At 36.4% G+C, this 26,528-nt stretch overlaps 1 protein-coding gene across 16 annotated transcripts in view; it reads right to left on the bottom strand.

The window, feature by feature from the left end:
• The window catches only part of RAD51B (RAD51 paralog B), a 672,513-nt gene that overhangs the window by 627,919 nt on the left and 18,066 nt on the right, over positions 1–26,528 (bottom strand). For all 16 annotated transcript variants that reach the window (XR_011532983.1, XR_011532982.1, XR_011532980.1 and 13 more), the window contains 3 exons: positions 17,291–17,427; positions 5,149–5,268; positions 3,946–4,129 (listed from right to left, as the gene is read on the bottom strand). Coding sequence is in view for 7 of the 16 variants with exons in the window: in XM_070594109.1 (XP_070450210.1) it covers positions 3,946–4,129; positions 5,149–5,268; positions 17,291–17,427 (441 nt within the window). In the remaining 9 variants the exon portion in view is untranslated. The remainder of the gene's footprint in view (positions 1–3,945; positions 4,130–5,148; positions 5,269–17,290; positions 17,428–26,528) is intronic.

Raw genomic sequence — 26,528 nt, 5'->3', positions numbered from 1 at the left:
ATTTTTAACTACAAATGCAATTTCTTTAACAGATATAGGACTATTCAGGTTACCTATTTCTTCCTCGGTCAGCTTAGGTAGTTCACGTTTTTCAAAGAATTTGTCCATTTCATCTAAGTTATCAAATTTACTGGAATAAAGTTATTCATATAACATTTCCTTATTATTCATTTAATGTCTGTAGGATCTATAGTGATATCTCCTCTTTCATTCCTGATATTGCTAATTTGTTTCTTCTCCCTTTTATCTCTTAGTCTTGGGAGAGTTTTACCAATTTTATTGACCTTTTCAAAGAATCAGCTTTTTATTTCACTGGCTTTTTTATCTATTGTTTTCTGTTTTCAATTTCTTGATAACAGCTATTATCTTTATTATTTCCTTCCTTTTGCTTACTTTGCGTTTAATTTGTTCTTCTTTTTCTATTTTTTTACAAGCTTAGGTCAGTGATTTGAAACATTTCTCCTTTTCTAATATAAGCATTTAATTATATAAATTCCCCTCTAAGCACTGATTTAGCTGCATTCCACAAATTTTGATTTGTTGTATTTTCATTTTTATTTACTTCAAAATATTTTCTAAGTTCTGTTGTGATTTATTATTTGACCTATGGGTTATTTAGAAGTTTTTGTTTAATTTCCAAATACTTGGGGATTTCCCAGACATGTTTCTGTTATCGATTTCTAGTTTAATCCTCTTGTGGTCAAAAAACATTCTTTGTACTATTTCAATCTTTTAAATCTGTTGAGGTTTATTTTATGGCCCAGAATATGGTCTATTTTGGCAAATATCTTATGTGTATTTGAAAGGAATGCATATTCTGCAGGCATTAAGTGGAATGTTCTGTAAATGTCAATTAGATCAAGTTGGTTGATCGTGTTATTCAGGTCTTCTGACTTTCTTGTCTATTAGTTCTATCAATTACTGAGAGAGGAGGTTGAAATCTCCATGCACACAGGCATGCTTGCATACAACCATACATAAATACATACACAAACTTAAATACAATGTGACAATAAAAATTAAGTACAAATTATATTTTTAAGCTCTTCCCCCACATTTTAAAAGCACTGCATGTTAACTATAGAGAAATTTTAAAATTCTATAAAGTACTCACCCCACTACTCAAACTGGTCTTACTCTTTACTCTTATTTGAATGAAAAGATATCTAGACTGTGTAAAAATGCCAGGCATGGTCCTGGCCCTATCCAGCATCTCAGATTCACAGCCAGGAATCCACAGGAATGCTTGGATTCCTGCCCAAACCTCAGAGGCCACCAGACATTTACTCATCGTAGTTTACTAAAGTGAGATAGAATCTCTTCTGCTTCTTGGCTCTCTGATACTATCTAGATCTCTAAAGCCTTTTCCAAGTTTAAGACTCTTAAGAATTCTTTTTTCTTCCTACAAGATGCCAGTGTAACCTGAGCACAGCTCCTATATGATAAGACATCTTACCAACTAAAATTATATTTTATTACTATTAGAAATAATACACAACATTAAGATAGGATCAAAACAGGGTTAAAAGCAAATATTAAAGTTTAAGTTCAGTACCAATATATATAAGATTAATTCAAGTCCAAGATGAAAAGCAGCATCTGCAATTCATACATTCAAAAATATGTACTGTGTGTTAGGCACTATTCCTGGCACTGAGAATAAAGTAATGAACAGAGCAGACAGAATTCCTGTAACCACTCTATGGGGTTGAGGGGACACAAACAATAAACCTAAACTTATTATAACATGCTAGAGAGTGAAAACTGTGATGGAGAAAAATAAAGCATAGTAATATAGAGGAGGAGGCAACGAGTGTGGTTAATACATGGTCAGGGAAGTCCTCACTAATCAGGTGACAGGAAAGAACAAATCACATGGATGTTTTGAGGAGGAATATTCCAGGCTGAGGAATAGCAAACACTTCCTGAGGCAGGAATGTTTGTTGGTATGTTTAAGGAACTACAAGGAGGTAGAAGGTTTACTAACTTGAAAGGTGTATAAACCAGATAACGACATACTTCTTAAAAACAGTTAGTTCAATATGAAGGCACCTATTCAAAGCATGGTATAAACACTTAAAAATTTATGATTTTCCATTTAAATGAGGTAAGTAATCCAGGAAAATTCTGACACTTTTTAAAGGAAGTATTTTTCAAAAGCCTTCTAAACTCAATACTTACTTGTCATAAAAACCAATACCACCCTATGTTGTGTAAGTACATATTATACTCTGCATTTACCTCTAAACAGAAAAACAAACTGTAAAGACAGAGAGACGGGGGATACTAAGTAACTATTCTTTCAGAGGGTTCTAGTAAAACAAAGAAAAGCAGAGGCCCTTTCTCACTCAAGAAAATAAATTGCCTTAGTAAAAACAGAAAAGCATTAGCCTACAATTATTATTTAAAAGCAAACATAACTTTTAAAAAGTGCATTTTCATATTTTACACAGAACTAAGTCAGGCAACAGTAAGAATTAATAAAATAAACATATATACTTAACTTTTCTACTCAATGAAGTAACTCTATAAAATATTTTTAAATTCCCTTATTCTCCTTGACTATGGAATACATGGATGTGAATTTATCATTTTAAGCAACTACAATAAAATTTAATTTTTTTTTTTTTGAGGAAGATTAGCCCTGAGCTAACATCTGCTGCCAATCCTCCTTTTTTTGCTGAGGAAGATTGGCCCTAAGCTAACATCTGAGCCCATCTTCCTCCACTTTATATGTGGAACACTTGCCACAGCATGGCTTGCCAAGAGGTGCCATGTCTGCACCCAGGCTCCGAACTGGCGAAACCAGGGCCACCGAAGCAGAACGTGTGAGCTTAACCACTGCACCACCAGGCCAGCCCCCTACAATAAAATTTAAAGAGGAGCATCGTCCAGGATAAACTTTATAGCACCTGACTTCACTAGGAACTACATCATATAATCCAAAATATGACTTACAAAGGCATTAAAATATGTAGTACTTTTTGTATGCCACATTTTCTCCCTTGACTTCTTGCTTGGGTTTATAAATCTCAAAGGCTGTGTAGCAGTTTACACTATTGGTACATATTCTTTACATTAACAAGATCCAAGATTTTAATTTTCCAAACACAAATCTAAAAATTATAAAATCATAACTAAATTTTATCTCGGTTTAAGGAATTTCCTTATCTTCAGTTGAGATAATGCATGGCTAAAATTTAAAAGCCTGACAATACTAAATGTTGCTGAGGCTGCAAAACAAGTGGAACCCTCCCACACACTGCTAATGGGAATGGAACTTTAGCACATACTTATGTTTTATAGCTCACCCACCACAAACGCTTGCAATATACCCTCATCTTCCGATTTCCTGATCGCAATTCCCACTACTAAACATCATGTCAACAGTAATCTTTCAAGAGTTCCTTACTGACACTTTCATTTCTATCACACACACTATAATAGTCAACCTCTGGCCATTTGAAGCAAACCAAATCCTACAGTGTACAAACAGCACTGAACACAATAACATAATATCTAAACCTAAAATATTTACAAAAATGACATCTACTTCCATTAAAAAAAAACTGTATAGAAACAGACCCAGGCAATTTCATGGAGTTTTAATACTTAATATTTATCTCAGTGTGACAAAAGTAACATAAAACACGTACAAAGAGTAAAGAGTGAGAACAAAGAAAAGGAGTGACTTTAGGAACTTTTAAAAACAACATTTAAATCTGCTCCAGGCTCAAATTTGAAAAAGATAAAATAATCTCAACAAATGACCAAAGTTAAGAAGATGGTGATATCTGCTATAGCAATTAGACTGTGTTGCATTTAAAAAGTCATCTGTTTTATATTTCCTTCTAATTATATTATTTCATACTATGAGTCAGTGAACTTAATATGAAGGAAAGAAAAGAAAGGAAAAGAAAAAGAAGAAAGAAAAAGAAAACTTACTGGGATTGAAAATTCCTCAGCCAAATACTTCAAGGAAGCTGCTTCTCTTGCCAAGAACTTGTTCCTTTCTCTCATGTTGCCTTGAAGTTGTGTATCAAACTCCTTTCTTACCACAGAAGCAACAGAGTCAATAATCACAAGTTTAACTCCTTTTGAAATAATTTCTTCTTCTAAAGATTCAACCCTGTAAAAGCAGAATTTGTAAAATAGTGGATAAATTTAAGATATAATTAAAAAAATGAGGCATTGCAAAGGTTAACCAACTTAAAAACAACAAATTGTTCTTCCCTAAGTTACAGTAATGCTTGCAAGTATTTAATAAACATAACTTATTTTCAGTTCTTCTATACATATTGCACTCTTGGAAACAGACCAAAATATCTTCATTTAGTTTTATGCCTTGGTTCTCCTATGATACTGCTAAAGCTCCAATTTTAGAGTAAAACTACTTGTGGTAGCCAGTCTCCAAAATGACCCCCAGTTACGCCCAACTCCTGGTATTCACACCCCTGTGGAGTCCCCTCCCTTGTTGTACCAGGGAATAACAGTACGTCATTTCTGAGAGTAGGTTATAAAAGACTACTGCTTCCATCTTGGACTCTCTCTCACCTGCCTACTCTCTCTCAGATCAACTCGCTCTGGAGGAGGTAAGTTGCCATGTTCTAAGTAGCCCTATGGAGTGCCCACATGGTGAGGGACAGAGGCCTCTGGCTAACATCCAGGAAAGAAGGGAGGCCTTCCAGCAACTACATGAGTGACCTTGAAATTCTCCAGGATTCTCTAGTCCCAAGTGAGACTTGAGATGACTACAGCCCTGGCCAACAGCTTGACTGTGAGCTCTTGAGCAATCCTCATCCAGGAACACCCAGCTAAGCCACTCCCAGATACCTAATCCTCAAAAACTATGTAAGATAATCTATGTTTGCTGTTTTAAGCTGCTAAACTTTGCGGTAATTTGTTAGTGGAACAACAGATAATTAATACTCCACTTAATTAATAAAATCTAAAATATTTTGTTTAATATTTTTTCATTCTTAAAGAAATATTTCAACCAATAGGCTGCAGTAAGAACAGAAGAACACGGCAATATTTATTTCCCATAATCCTAATATGTAGGGATTTTCTTTTCCACTCAGAAGCTAAAAACATGAAAAATAAAATCTTCAAAGTATTACTAAAATACCAAAATCTAAAATGGTGTACCTTTGTAGAACCTCATCACAACTGAGTTCCCGGTAAAGATGAACGTTACTGCTTGTCAAAAGTAATTTGTCTTCATTGTTAAAATAGCTGGGAAAACGAGATTCTGCTATCTCAACCAGTCTGTGGGGGGCAAAAAATAGGACAAGCAAAAATAGTCAATGATATTTAAGGCCACAATGCTGAACCCTTAACAAATTTTACTTAAGAAACTCATAAGCCACAAGTAACACTAGAACAAAAAGCCTTATCAATAGAGCAGGTATAAGCAAAATGGCTTAATATATAATTTTGGACTTATAAATGTCTCCTTTACAAGCAGTAAAAGAGGTTAGCAGTCAGAGCATGAGACCAGCAAGGGCTTTTAGAACTCATCTAATGTTGAGCAAGCAACAATGTCTCTGAGATTTATCTTTCTGGGAATAAATATGTTTTTTTATAAATGATAAGTTGACTAGCAGCTATAAGATATGTTTAGTAAACAAGAAAAGTGCTTTCATTTTCATGAATGAAACAAATATATTTGAACAAATATAGACACTATCATTCTAATCACCAGATATCAGTAAGTCTCCATGTCTCAGGCCAGAAAAATATGCTTTCTCAATTAAAACTTATTACATACAAAGTTCTATCCAACAGTTCCTTGGTAAACAGGAAATTATTTTCCAAATAAACGGATGGTGTCCAATATTTCCTTAGTAAACAAAAAATGATTTTCTAAACACTGAACGCTGACCTCAAAGCTAGATCTAATACATGGGGTAGGCCAAACGTAGGAGAGTGCAAGTTAAAACAGATGCAACTATCATCATAAATAGTACATGACATGGAGAGCAGTACTAGAAATTTCAAGTATTTCTGGTTAAAAATGTAAATCTTTGCATGTAACTGTCTCCTATTTAAAATGATACTTTATCAGCTCAGTAATTAACCATCCAAGGGGAACTGGGAGGGAGGACTGTAAACACTAAAACCATCCTATACTTTACATTCCATTTAAAGACACAAAAGTACAACAGAATAGTGTTTTCATTTCTACATAGTTAGTGAGTTCCAAGAAGAGGCTGAGAACTTTAAAGAGATAAACAAAATAAGTCTCTCACTTATGCCATGATCAGAAGTGAAAGAGAAAAATCTAAAACAGGAAAAGAGAGACATAAAAGAAAACAAGTCAATAACTTTTTTTAAAGTATATTTTGAACAACTTGAAAAGAAAAACATCATTAGGTTGAACAGGAAGAGAAAAATTACTTTAGGAGTAAAGATGTGTAAAGAGTGAGAACAAAATGGATCAAATGACCATTCAGGAGAAGTGCTTGAGAGAGGCATAGGGATTGAACAAAAGGAAGAAATGAGGTAAGTGATGAAAGCAAGAAGAAATGAGATGACACTGGCAAAGGCAGAACAGGCAGATGTTGAGGGTTTGGGGAAAATGAGTAAATTTCTTGATTAGGGCAACTATTTGCTGAGTTTAGTGCTAGTCAGAGAAGTCAGCTAAAAAATTCTGACACTTGGAACCCACCGACTTTTAGCAGGATAGGTATGGTAACATCTGCCAGAAACGTGAAGTTTTTCAAAACTTGGACACCCAGTTGATTAGGAACTAGATTGGGAGTACCTAACTCACTGGCAACCATGCCTAAACAGCTGACAGACAGTAATGACTTTCTTCCTCCCACACTGGGCTGGATTTCAACTAGTGGCTTGAGTGGTGAAAGGCCCTGGAACTTATTACTGCTCTCTCGTTCCATTAAGACCCCTCAGAAGGAAGGTGGTCAATGCAGGGATATGAACTAACTTAAGTCACAGTCACCATGCTAAATAACTGTACCAAATGGTATCTACATACCAACATGCTATAATTTCCTATAATAAGTTTCTCCAAATGTTTTTTTATTTTAGAAAAGATATCTAAAAATACATAAATCAAAAACCAAACATAAATGTAGTATTCTATATGCCTCAGATTAAACGTAGCAATTTCTTGTGACAATCTTCATCACAAAGATCTTTTCTAGTTAGAGCAAACAACAGAAAAGATCTATCTTTTGCTCCCTGACATTAATTACATAAAGTTTGAAAGCAATGCCATCTGGTGGACATCTCTTTTATAAAAAGTCTTCCTTTCAAAGGATGCACTTAAGATTTATGCACAAATATTTACTGAGGACCTACTAAATGCCAGGCACCATCCTAGGTGCTAAGGATATGGCAATGAACAACAGCAAAACAAAACCCTTTCCTCATGGAACCACATTCTACAGAGAGAGACAAACAAACAAATAGATATTATACATCAGATAGTAAGTGCTCTAAAGAAAAGTGAACCAGGATGAGGGAACAGACTGTGACAGATGGAAGCAAGTGCTATTTTATGTAGGGTGGTCTGGGAAAGCCTCTTTACTAAAGTAATATTTGAGCAAAATTTTAAGGGAGATGACAAAATGAATCATGGATATCCAGTGGAATAGTGCATAGCAAGAGACAATTATAGCAAGTGCAAAAGTGTATGAAGATGTCTTGTGTGTGTGAGGAAAAATAAGGAGGCTAACGTAGCCACAACACAAGAAGTAAGAGGAGAATAACAGGAAATAAGGTCAGAGGACCAGAAAGAGGCCAAGATCACATGAGATCCTTAGGTCTGTGGTATTTTGTTTAGGTTTTATTTAGTAAAATGGGAAACCTAGGAGCAAGACTGACATAATCTGACTTCTTTTTTTTTTTTTTTAAGAATCACTCTAGCTCCCAAATGGAAAAGAGGCTATAGATGGGGCAAGGGTGAAAGTAAAGTCAGCCAGTGCAGCAGTCCAGATAAGAGATGTTGGTGACTTGACCTAGAGAATAGCTCAGGCGATTAGAAGTAACTGAACTAAAAATATAGTTCAAAAAGGAGCTGAGGGGATTTCTTGACTAATTGGATGAGCATCTGGAAGAATGGAATTACCACTCATTGAAGTGGAGATGACTGGATTTGGATCAAGGTTTTTGTTACTAGTTTCCTCGTTACTTCACAGCTCTTGAATAAAAGGAAAGTTAAAAGCTTTACATTAGTGACCACACACCAACTTGAAATAAAACATATGGTTAATGTAAAAAGAAGTTTTCCAAAATTTTACTTGGAATAAAACATCATAAATGTGCTGAAATGTAAATTTATGATTTCTCAAAGCTTCTGGTACATATGTAACATTTTCCTGTTCGTTAATTCAATATGTATTTGCTCAGCACTGTAGTATTACTAAAGATAATAATGTGAATCTATTAGTTCCTCATAGACTCCAGAAAATTCCAAAGTTTTGTTTTACCAATAATAAGTACTTATGACTAATTTCCATTTTCTATCCTAGAAACTCTTCAGGATCTCCCTCCCCACTAATTCACATAGATTCACAAATAATAAGGCAGCTGGAAGTGGACTAAAGAAAACTTACCCAAACTCATGAAACCATCTCAAAAAATGGTAGGAGGGAATTTATCTCCACTATTGTTTGTCGTCTGGGTCAAATATCTTGGATTTGTACCAACTAACAAATAGGTAAATGGTCCTAAGACCACACTGGTGTTGCCTTCAGAATCAGCCAAAGTCATGGCTAGCCACTACCACCACATGCCTCCCTCTTGATACACTGATTCAGAAAGAGTGACATTCTACATAGCTTGTAGGAATTAGAGGGCACTCACTGTGGGGTACTTGGCACCCTAAGAGGTGATATGCACACCCAGTACAGCAGCTCCTTCAGATCTAAGCTTGACCATTGTTTCCACACAGACCCAATAAAACATAAACCTCTCCTTTGTATGCTTAGTTAAAATAGTTATAGTTTTACATTTTTGTGATTATTTGATTAATGTCTTCCTTCCCTGTTGGACCATATCTTTCTTCCTAGTTTTTGCAGTTTTTTTGATTTCATGACAACTCAGCAATGTCCACTTATCCCTCCTGAAATGCCAGTCATATATCCCATCGCCCCAGATCCCCACCTTCCAGGGTCCTGGGTCCCATCTCTTGCTTTCCCAGATCTCTCAGTTTTCCTTACACACATATCCACTTGCAGTTCTAAAACCAAGCTTTATTTTCCTTTATCCATTTTATTTCTCCCAAAGTTTTATTTTGAACACCTCTATTACTATTTACCATCCAAATCACCTACATTTCTTATTCTTAACCTCCAGTTCCATCTTTTTCTAATTATCTCCAATAGGGATAACATAGTATTCATTCAATTCATGTATACTGGAACGCTCATGGTTGCCAAAATTTCCATAGACAGGTCACATTAATTTACTTACCCATATTCTCAAGATATATACAAGCACATAGTGTCTAAGACTATATTAGATCTTAAGCATAAGTCCAATAGGCAAAACAAATAAAAACAGACTTTTTCTGAGTCAGTCAGGAGAAGGAGATCCAGAACTCTGCCCGTTTAGCATCCTCCTCTCCCGAAGGCAGTTCTCAGTACCCAAGGGCTTAGCACCAGACTATACTATTATCTGATTATTAAGCAGGCTGGAGACACAGCTGGTCTCTGATGAACAAACTACTTTAGATTATCTTCTCAAAGACGTGTAAATAAGCTAATTAGTGCATTGCTTTAAAAAATATAACTAATCTTTCCAAAGTGCTTTCAAGTACATCACTTGGAAGAGTTTCTTTTTATTATACATTTTAAACTTACAGAATTTTTATTTACTCCTCTTCTGTTTTCTCCCTCCTTCTTGATAGAAAGATATCTAGCCATTTTTTACGTGGACTCTTTAAACTTATTACAATTTTATTTGTCAATTATACCTCAATAAAACTGAAAAAAAATTTATTTGACTCCATTTCTGAGGTGGTGACCCTTAAATTTTGTCCTTGAGGTGAGTGCCCTACTTGCCTCACCCTAATCCTGACCCTAGGCTAATATACTGAATAATCAAATAATGATTCAGTTAAAAATTAGCAAGCTAGAACAAATGAAAATAAACTAACAAGATGAAATTTATTGAGGACAAAAATAAATCAGTTCATTGCAGCACTACTCACAATAGCCAAGACATGGAAGTAATCCAAGTGCCCATCACCGATGATTGGATAAAGAAGATGCGGTATATATATCATGGACTACTACTCAGCCATAAAAAAGACAAAATCATCCTATTTGCAACAACACAGATGGACCTGGAGGGTATTATGTTAAGCAAAGTAAGCCAGACTGAGAAAGACAAACACCATATGATTTCACTCATATGTGGAATGTAAACAAACACATGGACAACTAAAACAGTTTAGTGGTTACCAGGGGAAGGGGGTTGGAGAGCGGGCACAGGGAGTGAAGAGAAGCACATATATGGTGACGGACAAGAAATAAGGTACAACTGAAATTTCACAATGATGTAACCTATTATGAACTCAATAAAAAAATTAAAAAATAAATCAGGAAATTCAGAAAGTCAACTCTGTACATTCAGAATTGGGAATTCACGGTTTAGCATGAGTTCACGTGAAAAGGAGCTAAGAGCTTTAGTTGATTATAGGCTCACCATATGCTACCAGTGTCACACAGTTACTCAAACACTAATGCAAGTCAATCTGCAAAGAATAAAAAATCACAATGACAACTTTATTCTGCGCCGGTCAGACTACTAGAGAACTTCTAGGTTCAGCATTTAAAGATCAACTTCAGGGGCTGGCCCCGTGGCCGAGTGGTTAAGTTCGCACGCTCCGCTGCAGGCGGCCCAGTGTTTCGTTGGTTCGAATCCTGGGCGCGGACATGGCACTGCTCATCAAACCACGCTGAGGCAGCGTCCCACATGCCACAACTAGAGGAACCCACAACGAAGAATACACAACTATGTACCGGGGGGCTTTGGGGAGAAAAAGGAAAAAAAAAAAAAAATCAAAAAAAAAAAAAAAAAAAATAAAGATCAACTTCAACTAAGCAGAGCATATTCAGGGGACTAAGATGATGAAGGAATCTGGAAATTATGTCATGCAGAATAATAGAAGGAAAAAAGAATTAGTTTTGGAAAGAGAAGACTAAAAGTGTTGGGAACAAGATAGCTCTTTTCAAATAGTGGTTCTCAATGTGGTCTGCACATTAGAATCGCAGGGGGAGGTTTTAAAACTTCAGATGCCAAGTCACATCCAAGACAAGATGAATCCGAATTTTGCTGGTAGGTTCTAGGAACTGGTAGTTAAGCTCCCCAGATGACTCCAATGTGCACCAAATTCAAGAACCACTAATTCAAAGGACAGATAGTAGAAAGATTAGCCTTATTTTGTCATGTTTCATGGAATAGAGCTAGGTTCCAAATTTGGAAGCTTCACAGAGGGTTACTTTGGCTCAACATAAAAAGCATATTTGAACCTGTATCTTCTTATTTTTTTTAATTTTTCATGATATCTATCATATTTTTATTCTTTTTTTCCATCTTTTTTATTCTATGAAAGAATTTGTATAGGACTTTTTTTCTTTATTAAGGTATAATCGGCATATAACATTATACTACTTTCAGGTGTTAGACACAATGATTCAATATTTGTACACATTGTGAAATGATCACCACAATAATTCTAGTTAACACTCGTCACCCTAGTCACAAAATTTTTTTTCTTGTGATGAGAACTTTTAAGATCTACTGTCTCAGCAGCTTTCAAATAAGCATTACAGTATTATTAACCATAGTCACCATGCTGTACATTACATCCCCATGATTTATTCATTTTATAACTGGAAGTTTGTACCTTTTGACCCCCTTCACCCATTCTGCCCACCCTCTGCCCCTGCCTCTAGCAACCACCAATCCGTATGAGCTTGTTTTTCTTGTTTTGTTTTGTTTTGTTTTGTTTAGATTCTACATATAAGTGAGATCATATGGTATTTGTCTTTCTCTGTCTGACCCATTTCACTTAACATAATGCCCTCAAGGTCCATTCATGTTGTTGCAAATGGCAAGATTTTATTCTTTTCTATGGCTGAACAATATTCCATTGTGTATATATATATATACCACATTTTCTTTACCCATTCATCCATCAATGGACACTCAGGTTGTTTCCATATCTTGGCTATTGTAAATAATGCTGTATGAACATGGAGGTGCATACATCTTTTTGAGTTAGTGCTTTCACTTTCTTTGGATAAATACCCAGAAGCAGAATTGCTGGATCTTATGGTAGTTACATTTTTAATTTTATAAGAAACCTCCATATTAGCTTCCATAGTGGCTGCACCAATTTACATTCCCACCAAAAGTACACAAGGGTTCCCTTTTCTCAACATCCTAACGCTTGTTATTGTCTTTGTGTTAACAGCCATATCTAAGAGGTGATATCTCATTGTGGTTTGATTTGCATTTCCCTGATGATTAGTGATGTTGAGCACCTTTTCATGTACCTACTGGCCTTCTATATGTCTTTGGAAAAAAGGCTGTTCAGATCCTCTGCTCATTTTTTAATTGGATTGTTTTTTTGCTATTGAGTTGTATGAGTTCTTTATATATTTTGGATATTAACCCTTATCAGATATATGACTTGCAAATATCTTCTCTCATTCAGTAGATTGCCTTTTCATTTTGCTGATGATTTCCTTTGCTGTGCAGAAGTTTTTTAGTTTGATTTAGTCCCACTTGTTGATTTCTGCTTTTGTTGCCTTTGCTTTTGGAGTCAGACCCAAAAAACCATCACTAAGATCGATGTCGGGGAGCTCACTACCTATGTTTCCTTCTAGGAGTTTCACGGTTTCAGATCTTCCATTCAAGTCTTTAACCCATTTTGAGTTAATTTTTGTGTACAGTGTAAGATATGAGTCTAGTTTCATTGTTTTGCACGTGGCTGTCCAGTTTTCCCAACACCATTTATTGAAGAGACTGTCATTTCCACATTGTATATTCTTGGCTCCTCTGTCATAAATTAATTGATCATATTTATTTATGTATTATTATCATATTTATTTCTGGGCTCTCTATTCTGATCCATTGATCTGTGTTTCTGTTTTTATGCCAAGACCATACTGTTTTGATTACTATAGCTTTGTAATACATCTAGCAATTTACTGACAGAAATTATTTTCCACTTTTTACCACTTACCCGAAGTTCTCTATATGTAAATCCTTTAATCATCCCTCATATTAATCCTTCAATTCACTTTCTCATTTACTTGCTTGTAAGCACAAAATGAGACAATGCTACATACAGGGACATACAAAGAGTTACAATATAGAGACATACAAAGAGTTACACTATATTCCTTTTTGAGTCTCATATTTTCCTGCTTTACCTCTTCTCTAAGTCTAGAAACTATCCCAGTGGTAGCAGACACTGTTAATTACCTAGCAATATCCATTCCCACTTCTTCCTTGCTATGAGAACTCCAATTTTATTCAGGCAGCAATGTTAACCAGCCCCAGGCAACTCATCGTGCTTGTTACAACTTTTTCCCTCACTTTACCATCCTCCCTTGCATACAGGGGTGGCTCAGTGAGAAATGTGCAGGACGATTCCAGAGGATGAAAAGAAAATCGGCAGAGAGAAGGAGGTAGCTAGTCTGAAAAAATTATACTTTCCTGATAAAAGATACAGCTGGCCCTTTCCCTTCCCATTGCCTTGAGCACAGAACGGATACAATGCCTAAATACACAGCCCTAGGTCTCCCTGTCATCAGTGATCAGCAGAACCACTGCCAGCAACCACCTATTCAAGTCTTCTTGTTACGTGAAAAAAACGAACCTCTTTTTGTTTAAGCCACTGTTCTTTGGGTATTCCGTTACTTGCAGCAGAACGCTTTCCTAACTGATTGACCAACCTTCCCCAATAAATCCAAATAGAAGTCAAGCAGTCCTGTAACAGCACAAATGAAATGTGACCAGGCAGTACAGAGCCAGCTCCATTCTCTGACCCACCATGACAAACTCCAGAAGGCAGCATAAGAATGCCAAGTCTGCAAAACAGCACTGGTACTTTTTATTCCACCTGACTCTATTATCAGACCTCAAAATGCATTCCATATAGCAGCCAGATGACCACACTTTTCCAGCCTTGTGGAGAATAGACTAGAAAAGTAAAAACAATGTAAGTTTCAACCCCTATCCTCAAATGACCTTCATAAGAGCTCCTTGTGAATTATGCAACATAATTCCAACAAAGGGATGAAAATTTTACCTTTTCATTTTCCAACCTGCCTCTAACGCAAGTACTAATATGCACATAGGCAGGAAAAGATAATAAAGGAAAATAAGTAAATATGGAGGATGCAAAAAGTAGATAATTAAGGCTATATGCCAAGACAAAGAAAAGCAAACAAAAATCTCCACAAACTAATTTGGACTAGTTACCTGCTATTGTGTTTATACTGGATTTCACCCAATTCACTGATAGGATTTTTAACCTACTCTGAGCTGTAATATTGATAACAATGGAGTCATGCAACGGTTTATTCCTTAAGAAGACATCCTACACTGAGTTTTGCATGTGGTGCAAGAAAGCAGGAATCTAATTACAGTGAACCGAACTGCTATTATCAGAATAAACTTATCCTTCAATTCTTTAAGCAAATTTCCCATGACCTTTGTAAGAGCTATGTATACATTAGCCAGTTATTACCTAATTGGCTATTTAATACTTACTTGGTTTGTTGGTTGAAGGCCAGTCACTGGCATTTTAAAGACTATCTTTCACTTGGACAACCTGAGTGAACCAATGTCTTCACCAGCTTTAGTATCAAATACATTTCAGTGTTCAGATTTCCAGTCATCTCATTTATGTTTCGGTTTTTGTCTTTTTTTTTTTTTTTTTACCATTTATTTGTTTAAGATCCAAATAAGTTCATCACATTGCAACTGATCAAACATTTTTTTTTTCAGCTTAATTGAGATATAATTGACATACAGCATTGTGCAAGTTTCAGATGTACAATGTGAGGAGAGCAATACATCTTTTAAGTCTCTTTAAATCCAAAGGTTCCTCTTCCAACTCTGTTTTTCAATCGTATAATTTATTTGTTAAAGAAACCAGGTTGTTTTTTCTGTCATTTCCCAGCTTGGATTTTCTGATTGCATCCCTCTGGTGTAGTTTAACACGTTCCTCTCTTCTCTGTATATGTTGTAAACCGAAGGCTTGATCTCATTCAGGCTTGATTACTCTTCCATCAGGAAGTGCCACAATGACCGGCTGTCTTCTTGTGATGTTAACAACCTTTATGTTTATGAACTGTTTTTACTCACATTTCTGACACCAAATGTGTGGGTTTTCCACACCAAGCAATTCTCCAATTCTCTGTGGACACCAACTGGGTATCCTACAACTTAATTCAATTCTAACACTACCAGGAGTTACCTCAGACCCCACAGGTTAAAGGCTCAGTCCCACAAGACTGCCCCCATTTCAGTCACCAATGGCAAGTCCCAGGCCTCTGATACTTCTGACCAACCAGCTATAAATTGAGAGTTCCCATGGCCCCCTCCTCAGACTCAATAATTTTCTAGAATGGCTCACAGAACTCAGGAATGCACTTTACTGACTAGTACCAGTTTTTTATACAGGATACAACTCAGGATCAGCCAAATGAAAGAGATGCACAGGGTATAGTATTGAGGGGTAAAGGAGAACACAGAGACCCCATGACCTCTCTGGGTGCACCACCTTCCAGCACTTCTTTGTGTTCACCAACCTGGAAGCTTTCCAAATCCTATCATCTAGAGATTTCTGTGGAGATTCCATTACATAAGCATGACTGATTAAATCATGGGCCATTGGTGATTACCTGGTTTCCTGCCCCTCTCCCTTCTTCAGAGGTTGGGGAAATGGGGGCCCTAAAAGTTCCATAACTATAATCACATGATTGGTTCTTCTGGCAACCAGCCCATATCTGAAGCTATCTAGGGTCCCACCAAGAGTCATGTCGTTAGCATAAACTCAAGTATGATTGAAAGGGAATAATTATGAATAACAAATGATGCTCCTCTCACCTCTATCACTTAGGAAATTCCAAAAGTTTATGAAGCCATTTTGCCAAGAACCAGGATGAAGACAAAATATATATTTATTATATCACAATATTCAAATCCTAGATCCATTAAATGGTTAAGGTTTGTAACTTGGTGATACTCTATCATTCCTTCTTCATTTATTACTGGAGTATGTCTATAAAAAGATCTATTTGTTACTCATAACAGTTTATATAGAAAAGGAGAACAGACACTTGATTTCCATTTTTTCACTCATTTTCAAAATGAGTTCCTTCTCCAGAATTCTTGAATAGTGATCAATTAGGTGCTTTTCATTTCTTAATAGTATAGACTCATGGATTTAAACATATTTCATGTGTTTTAATCCACCACCATTGCTATTCTTACTGGTGCTCAACCTGTTTCATCTTTGGCCAGTGAGAGCTCTTCAGGTTGACTCGTGAGTCCTTCTGACAGTCCCCTACATAGTCTTTGATAGCTTCCTTGCTATCTGATATGATGTTTCAGACCATCCTAAAAATTTCCTGCTCCAGAGCTAGGATCAGCCATTTCCCCTAGGAACCTCGTTCCTTTTAGTAGGAAATGGTATCTGGATTTCACGATCTGAGAGTAACACCTGTCAATTCACTCATTTATCAAACATTTTCTGAGCATGTAATGTGTGTCAGTCACTGGATTTGGCTTTGAAGAAACAAAAATAGAACACAAACTCAAAGAGGTGACAAACCAGTGGCATATCATTTCCTACATTTAACATCATACTATTTCAAAGATCAAAGCAAAATACTTCTCAATCAAAAATTGTTTTGAAATTTGCAGTTTTTCCATTCACTAATATTTTACTTCCAACTAGAAATTACTTATAAAGCAGCTTATCTTTTGTGTTTCTTATTAATTTTGCAACTTCCCCATTTCCTACTTAGATTCCTTTCTCTGTTTCTTGAATTTCTTTCTTCCTGAATCTCTGCAAAACACAGCTTATCTAGGAACCCCACTTAAGCCAATAAGAAAGAGATAGAAACAACAAAAAGAAACTGCTTCCTATGTCAACTTTAAAAGGATAATTCCTTTAAAACAGTATCTAGCATTCTGTGTTCTCAAAAAAAAGGCAAATGTCAACCTATTTGTAAATATTACATGCTGTAAGTTACAAAAATAAAGCAATATAATAGAAAATAAGGAAATCTCCTACCGTTCAGCACTAAATGCTGCCTCTGTGTCAATGTACACAACAGCTCCTTCCAATCCTCCCATGTCAATGGGTAATGTAGCCAAAATGCTCATCATTATACAAAACTGAGTTTTTCCACAACCTGGTGGACCTGTAATCTAAAAAGAAAAAAGATGCTTGTATAAACATCACAAGCTATTCAAAGCAAAATCCTTTTAAGAACTTGCCACATACACAGTCCAACTAACCCAAGTTCCTGGAGAGAACATTCTAACACATCCATTGTATATAATGAATTAACTTCTCCCCTATGCATCTGGATTGGTACTGGTTATGTACCATCCTTGAGAGAAATGAAAAAAATAGTCACTCAAATCATCCTCTGTGTTCTGTAGTTCACATGAAAAACTTTGGCTGAGAAAAGCTGGAGGATTCATTTATACATTCACAACTTGGGAGTTCTATACCTTTTCCTCATAAGACACTTATAAAAGGATCTTGAAAATATTTAGGATTTATTAATTGGTTTAGCATTTGTTATGAATTGGCCTTTCAGAATAATTTTGTAACAGTCCCATTAAAAGCTACTTTGATCTTTAGAGTAAAGTATTTAGGAATGAAGGGTACTGACGTATACAAGTTACTTTTAAATGGTTCTGTGAAAAAAGTGTGTTGTGTTTGTGTAGAAAGAGAGAAATGCAAAAGTAACAAAATTCAACAATTGTTGAGTGTAGGTGATTCATCCATTGAAATGAATGCTGTGAAATTTTAGTTGTAGGAAAGCTATTTTGAGATTATAAAAGTTGAATTCAAGAGGATGTAGACAGAAAAGAATACAAAATTAATCACATACATATTCAAGTCCAGCTGGAAGTAGTTACCAAATATTCATTTGAAAATGTTAAAAATATCACGCTTAAGTATACGCTATTTGTCACATTGGCTGTGGTATCCAAATTTTAGGAACCCAGACACTATCCCTTTTGTGAAAATAACACTAATGAACAATTTTTCACGATAGGAAGAAAGGAAAAGAAGAGGAGGGAGGGAAGAGAGAAGAAAATCTCCAGTGGAGATGAAAAAAGTCTGAGCTAAGACTGAGATATACTATAGTTGGAGAGAAATGGTCTCAGATACATCATGACTAGGAAGACATAAGGAGGGATCATCCATGAGCCTAAAACATGTAGGCCAGTGCTTCTCAAACTTGAGTGAACATTAGAATCCCCTGGCAAGCCTGTTACCCAGCATTTTCAGTTCAGTAGGTCTGGGATGGGGCCTGGGAATTTAAATTTCTAATAAGCTCCCAAGTGATGCTGATGCTGCTCTATTCTTTGAGAACCACTGCTTTAGCACACAGGCAAAGGTAAACTTCATTCACCAAGGCTCAACATTAAAAAACAAAGGCTCAGAGGAGAAGATCCAAGATGGCGCTGTGAGTAGTCGTCTTTGTCTCTCCCCCTTCGAGTCTACAATTATTTGGACACTCATCGCTTAACAAAGGATATCCAGATAGCATCTCAGGACGTCTGAGAGACCCACGCGACTATACATTGGAAGGCGGACAGACTTCCCTCCGGGAGGAGGTGGAGATAGGTGAAAACTCTCCAACCCTGACCGAACAGCCTAGTACCTGCAAGCGGCTTTCTTCCAACGGACGCCCCCAGAAGATCAACACACACCTAGGGCAGGAGCGAGCACACACCAGAGGAGCGATGGTGGAAACAGGTGACCAGAACCCTACCTAAACCCCCCGCAATTACTCCTAAACGCAGAGGGAAACTCTAGAGTTACACACTTGAGCCTGTGGGGAGAGTCTCGCCCCGCCATTGGCGGGGAGATCCCGCCTGGTGTCCATGGCGCCCGGATGGTCCCAGAGAAAATCACAGAGGGCGTGGCAGCCCCCTGGCTGCCACTGCCGGCACGGCTGGGCAAGGGATTGCAAGAGATCTTGGAGAGGACTGGGGCTGGGTGAAGCTCCAGAGGCTGCAACAGTAGGCACCAGCAGCCTGAAGCCCCCCCGTGATGGCCCCCACGGCAGAAGAGGGAATCCAAAGGACCACTGTGACTACGAGGAGGGGCCCAGGCCCAGTTAGCAACTGCGGATAGGGTTCCCGGTTGGTGCAGTATAAACAGCTGCTCCCCCACCACACCAGCAGAAACAAGTGGAAGGAGAAACTAATCTCTATCTCTATGCAGAGGCACAAATCTACAACATCAAGCAATATGAAAAAATACATTAAATCTCCAGAACAGAAGGAAAACAACAAATACACAGACAACAATCCCAAAGAAAATGAAATATATAACCTAAATGACGATGACTTCAAAACAGCCATCATTAAAATACTCAATGAGTTAAGAGAGAATTCAGATAGACAACTCAACGAGTTCAGGAGCTATGTCACAAAAGAGTTTGATACTATAAAGAAGAACCAAACAGAAATACTGGAAATGAAGAACACAATAGAGGAGATTAAGAAAAATCTAGATGCACTGAACAGTAGGGCCGATAATATGGAGGAAAGAATTAGCAATTTGGACGATGGGAATATAGAAATGCTGCAGGCAGAGGAGGAGAGAGAAGTAAGACTAAAAAGAAATGAAGAAACTCTCCGAGAATTATCAGACACAATTAGGAGATGCAACGTAAGGATTATAGGTATACCAGAGGGAGAAGAGAAGGAGAAAGGGGCAGAAAGCCTATTCAAAGAAATAATGGCTGAGAACTTCCCAAATCTGGTGAGAGAGATGGATCTTCAGGTGACAGAAGCCAATAGATCTCCAAACTTTATCAATGCAAGAAGACCAACCCCACGGCATATAGTAGTGAAGCTAGCAAAAGTCAACGACAAGGAGAAAATACTAAGGATAGCCAGGCAAAAGAAACTAACCTACAAAGGAACCCCCACCAGGCTATCAGCAGATTTCTCAGCAGAAACTTTACAGGCTAGAAGAGAGTGGAATGATATATTCAAAAATCTGAAGGACAAAAACCTACAGCAGAGAATTCTCTACCCAGCGAAAATATCCTTCAAATACGATGGAGAAATAAAAACTTTCCCAGATAAACAAAAATTAAGGGAGTTCATTGCCACAAAACCTCCTCTTCAGGAAATCCTCAGGAAAACCCTCATTCCTGAAAAATCAAAAAAAGGCAAGGGGCTACAAAACCAAGAGCAGAGGAGATAAGTAGAAGGACAACAACAGAGAGTAGCAGCTCTTCATCAGAACAGATTAAACCATGGGACGAGAAACAAAGGAAATTGAAGAAAACCGGAAAACAAGACATAAAATGGTAGTGGTAGGCCCTCACATCTCAATAATCACTCTAAATGTAAATGGATTGAACTCCCCAATCAAAAGACACAGAGTGGCAGGATAGATCAAAGAACAAGACCCAACAATATGCTGCCTCCAGGAAACACACCTCAGCCCCAAAGACAAACACAGACTCAGAGTGAAGGGATGGAGAACAATACTCCAAGCTAATAATGAACAAAAGAAAGCAGGTGTCACTATACTAATATCAGACAAGGTAGACTTCAAAGCAAAACAGATAAAGAAAGACAAAGAGGGACAATACATAATGATAAAAGGGACTCTCCACCAAGAAGACATAACACTTATAAATATATATGCACCCAACACAGGAGCACCAAAATTTGTAAAGCAACTCTTAACAGAACTAAAAGAAGACATCAACAACAATACAATAATAGTAGGGGACCTCAACACACCATTAACACCAATGGACAGAACATCCAGACAGAAAAGCAACAAGGAAATAATAGAATTAAATGAAAAATTAGACCAGATGGACTTAATAGATATATATAGAACACTTGATCCAAAAACAGCAGGTTACACATTCTTCTCAAGTGCACATGGAACATTCTCAAGGATGGACCATATTTTGGGAAACAAAGCAAACATCAATAAATACAAGAGAGTTGAAATAATATCAAGCATCTTTTCTGATCATAATGCTATGAAACTAGAAATCAACTACAAGAAAAAAGCAGAGAAAGGTGCAAAGATGTGGAGACTAAACAACACGCTTCTGAACAAACAATGGATTATTGAAGAAATTAAAGAAGAAATCAAATATTATCTGGAAACAAATGAAAATGAGAACACCACATACCAAATCATTTGGGATGCAGCAAAAGCAGTCCTAAGAGGGAAATTCATCGCAATACAGGCTCACCTCACTAAACAAGAAAAAGCTCACATAAGCAACCTCAAACGACACCTAACAGAACTAGAAAAAGAAGAACAAACAAAGCCCAGAGTCAGAAGAAGGAGGGAAATAATAAAAATAAGAGCAGAAATAAACGATATTGAAACAAAAAAGACAGTAGAAAGGATCAATGAAACAAAGAGTTGGTTCTTCGAAAAAATTAACAAAATCGACAAACCTTTAGCTACACTCACCAAGAAAAGAATAGAAAAATCTCAAATAAATAAAATTAGGAATGAGAGAGGAGAAATCACAACAGATATCAATGAAATACAAGAGATCATAAGAGAATACTATGAAAAACTATATGCCAACAAATTGAACAACCTGGAAGAAATAGACAACTTCCTAGACTCTTACAACCTCCCCAAACTGAATCAGGAAGAAATGGAGAATCTGAATAGGCCAATCACAAGTAAGGAAATAGAAACAGTAATCAAAAACCTCCTCAAAAATAAGAGTCCAGGACCAGACGGCTTCGCTGGAGAATTCTACCAAACATTCAAAGAAGACTTAATACCTATTCTTCTCAAACTATTCCAGAAAATTGAGGAAGATGGAGTACTCCCTAACACATTCTATGAAGCCAACATCACTCTGATCCCCAAACCTGACAAGGACAACACAAAGAAGGAGAACTACAGGCCGATATCACTGATGAACATAGATGCAAAAGTCCTCAACAAAATTCTGGGAAACCGAATACAGCAATACATCAAAAAGATTATACAGCATGATCAAGTGGGAACTATACCAGGGACACAGGGATGGTTCAACATCCGCAAGTCAATCAACATGATACACTACATCAACAAAATGAAAAACAAAAACCACATGATCATCTCAATAGATGCAGAGAAAGCATTCGATAAGATCCAACACCCATTTATGATAAAAACCCTCAATAAAATGGGTATAGAAGGAAAGTACCTCAACATAATAAAGGCCATATATGACAGACCCACAGCCAACATCATACTCAATGGACAAAAACTGAAAGCCATCCCTCTGAGGACAGGAACAAGACAAGGGTGCCCACTTTCACCACTCCTATTCAACATAGTACTGGAGGTGTTGGCCAGAGCAATTCGGCAGGAAAAAGAAATAAAAGGAATCCAAATAGGTAATGAAGAAGTAAAACTCTCGCTGTTTGCAGACGACATGATCTTATATATAGAAAACCCCAAAGAATCCACAGAAAAACTATTAGAAATAATCAACAACTACAGCAAAGTAGCAGGGTATAAAATCAACACACATAAATCAGTAGCATTTCTATACACTAACAATGAACTAACAGAAAAAGAACTCAAGAACTCAATCCCATTCACAATCGTAACGAAAAGAATAAAATACCTTGGGATAAACTTAACCAAGGAAGTGAAGGATCTATACAATGAAAACTACAAGACTTTCTTGAAAGAAATTGACGACGACATAAAGAGATGGAAAGACATTCCATGCACATGGATTGGAAGAATAAACATAGTTAAAATGTCCATACTACCTAAAGCAATATACAGACTCAATGCTATCCCAATCAGAACCCCAAGAACATTCTTCACAGAAATTGAACAAAGAATCCTAAAATTCATATGGGGCAACAAAAGACCCCGAATTGCTAAAGCAATCCTGAGCAAGAAAAACAAAGCCGGTGGAATCACAATCCCCGATTTCAAAACATACTACAAAGCTACAGTGATCAAAACAGCATGGTACTGGTACAAAAACAGGTCCACAGATCAATGGAACAGAATTGAAAGCCCAGAGATAAAACCACACATCTATGGACAGCTAATCTTCGACAAAGGAGCAGAGGGCCTACAATGGAGAAAAGAAAGTCTCTTCAACAAATGATGCTGGGAAAACTGGACAGCCACATGCAAAAGATTGAAAATTGACCATTCTTTTTCACCACACACCAAAATAAACTCAAAATGGATCAAAGACCTAAAGATCAGGCCTGAAACAATAAGTCTTCTAGAAAAGAATATAGGCAGTACACTCTTTGACATCAGTTTCAAAAGAATCTTTTCGGACACTATAACTCCTCAGTTGAGGGAAACAATAGAAAGAATAAACAAATGGGACTTCATCAGACTAAAGAGCTTCTTCAAGGCAAGGGAAAACAGGATTGAAACAAAAAAACAGCTCACTAATTGGGAAAAAATATTTACAAGCCACTTATCCGACAAAGGGTTAATCTCCATAATATACAAAGAACTCACACTGCTTAACAACAAAAAAACAAACAACCCGATCAAAAAATGGGCAGAGGACATGAACAGACATTTCTCAAAAGAAGATATGAATATGGCCAATAGACACATGAAAAGATGTTCATCATCGCTAATCATCAGGGAAATGCAAATCAAAACTACACTAAGATATCACCTTACCCCCGTTAGATTGGCAAAAACATCCAAAACCAAGAACGACAAATGTTGGAGAGGTTGTGGAGAAAGAGGAACCCTCATACACTGTTGGTGGGAATGCAAACTGGTACAGCCACTATGGAAAACAGTATGGAGATTTCTCAAAAAGTTAAAAATAGAAATACCCTATGACCCAGCCATCCCATTACTGGGTATCTATCCTAAGAACCTGATAACAGATATCTCAAGAGTCCGTTGCACCCCTATGTTCATCGCAGCATTATTTACAATAGCCAAGACGTGGAACCAACCTACATGCCCAGAAACTGATGATTGGATAAAGAAGATATGGTATATATACACAATGGAATACTACTCAGCTATAAAAAAGACAAAATTGGCCCATTCGCAGCAACGTGGATGGACCTCGAGGGTATTATGTTAAGCGAAATAAGCCAGTCAGAGAAAGACGAACTCTATATGACCCCACTCATAGGTGGAAGTTAACATATTGACAAGGAGATCTGATCGGTGGTTACCAGGGAAAAGGGGGGGTGGGGGGAGGGCACAAAGGGGAAAGAGGTATACCCACAACATGACTAACAATAATGTACAACTGAAATCTCACAAGGTTGTAATCTATCATAACATTAATAAAAATAAATAAATAAATAAATAAAAAACAAAGGCTCACAAGTTAGAAACTATGTGCTAATTTATAAGTTCTAAAACAATGATGTAGACTTTAAGGATAAGTAATTGCTGCCACCAATAAGTTTGTCAGATCGTGAGTGATCACTGAAAAGGGTTCTCCAAACTCCCTTAATTACATATTCTGACAAACAAACAAAGAAAAATTTAGTATGATTCTCCAATATATGTATATTTATTATATTATACTATTTTACTGATATGATCTACACAGTATAAAACATGCATAAAATAGGAATCAAAAAAGAAAAAAGATTAGAAGCATTTAAAAATAGTTTCTTATTTATTAGTTGTACAGATCTTTCATTCTCATAATAACTTACCAACACTTAGTGAAGCAATGACAATAATCACAAATGAAAGTATATTCTTTTTTAAATATTGATTTAAATATTTTGTAATTCCGTGATTGAAATAACAAATGAAATTATATTTTTTTAAATATTGATTTAAATATTTTGTAATTCCGTGATTGAAATGTCAAGTCCTAAGTTCTACTTATTTCAGTATTTAATTGCAATGACTGTATAGTTGAGAAAGAGATAATTGCAAAAATGCAAGGACTGAAATTTTAAAAATATATCATTCATTCTACTTCCTAAATCACTATTTTCATTTTTTAATAACTTTCATCAATTAGCAAAAGTTTTTGTTGAACTTTGGCTAACAAATTTCCATTTTCCCTCATGTCAATCAATTGTTGTTGCAAACTAGTAAAAAGATACTGCATTTTAACATTTTTAACAATTGGTTTCAAAATCAACTGACTCACTTGGAAGATTTTTCAACTGTATAGAAACTATTGTTACAAGTTTTTAAAAGTGTGCAGATAGTAAAGTTTTCATAAGATACACATACCTTTGACAACAAAAATTGCATGATAAAAGTAACATTTCCAAGCAGTGATTTAAAAAAACTCTCTCTGTATTTTAATCTGTCTTTAAACAGGCAGTTACTTTCTTACTCATTGTAAAAACACAGCTTTCACTTCGAAGAGATGGAGTAAGGTGTCCCATTGTTGGTTGGTTGGTTGGTTGGTTGATATGTAGCATATGACATAGCCACTGGTCATACAAAAAGGGTCAGCAAATTCGACACGTCTTTTCATGTAAATAAATGTTTCACCCATCTTTAAATTCAACAACTCTTTTACAATCTTCACTGTGAAATAATCAAAGAAGCTCTTGTGATTCAAATGATTTTCATGGTCATGTCTCATCTCATTAGAGAGTATTATGGAGGTTCTCTAATTTACCAGTCAGATTTTCATAAAAACTAACAACATTGATACCATCCAGAAGCACTCTTCATACATCTGACATCAACTATGTTGCTATAGATTGCTCAAAGATGATGCAACGGAAAAGTTCAGAGAATTTTACAGGGAACATCCATATACCCACCAACTGGACTCAGCAATTACCATTTTTACTATTACTATACTATACTACTCTATTCATCAATCCATCTCTCTATCCATTCATCAATCCATATTAAGATTTTTTAATGCATTTCAAAGCAGGTCAAAAACATCAACACATTTTCCCCTAACAGTTCAGGGAATACATCATTAACTTGAGTTTAATATGTATGATTATTATTTTTTAGGTAAATTTTACGTACGATGAAATGCACAAAACTTAAGTGTACCATTTGATGAGTTCCAACAAATGCATACACATAATGCAATCTAAACCCCTATCAAGTCATAATATCACCATTACTCTCAGGAAATTCCCTCATAAACACTGTTTTTTATTCAAGAAGTCATTTATTTTTGAGACTGTGTCTTCTGTGATATATCTTTACTTTCATAGCATACGAGAAAATTTAGTTCTTCATGTATTTCATTACTGAAACAGAATCAACTGATCTGATAATCTGGGCCATGTCAGAAACCTCTGTACTTTAATTATACAGCATCCTTCCA

Source organism: Equus przewalskii, chromosome 25 (genome assembly GCF_037783145.1).
Source record: "Equus przewalskii isolate Varuska chromosome 25, EquPr2, whole genome shotgun sequence".
Lineage (NCBI taxonomy): Eukaryota > Metazoa > Chordata > Mammalia > Perissodactyla > Equidae > Equus > Equus przewalskii.
This window is presented reverse-complemented; position numbering and strand designations above follow the sequence as displayed.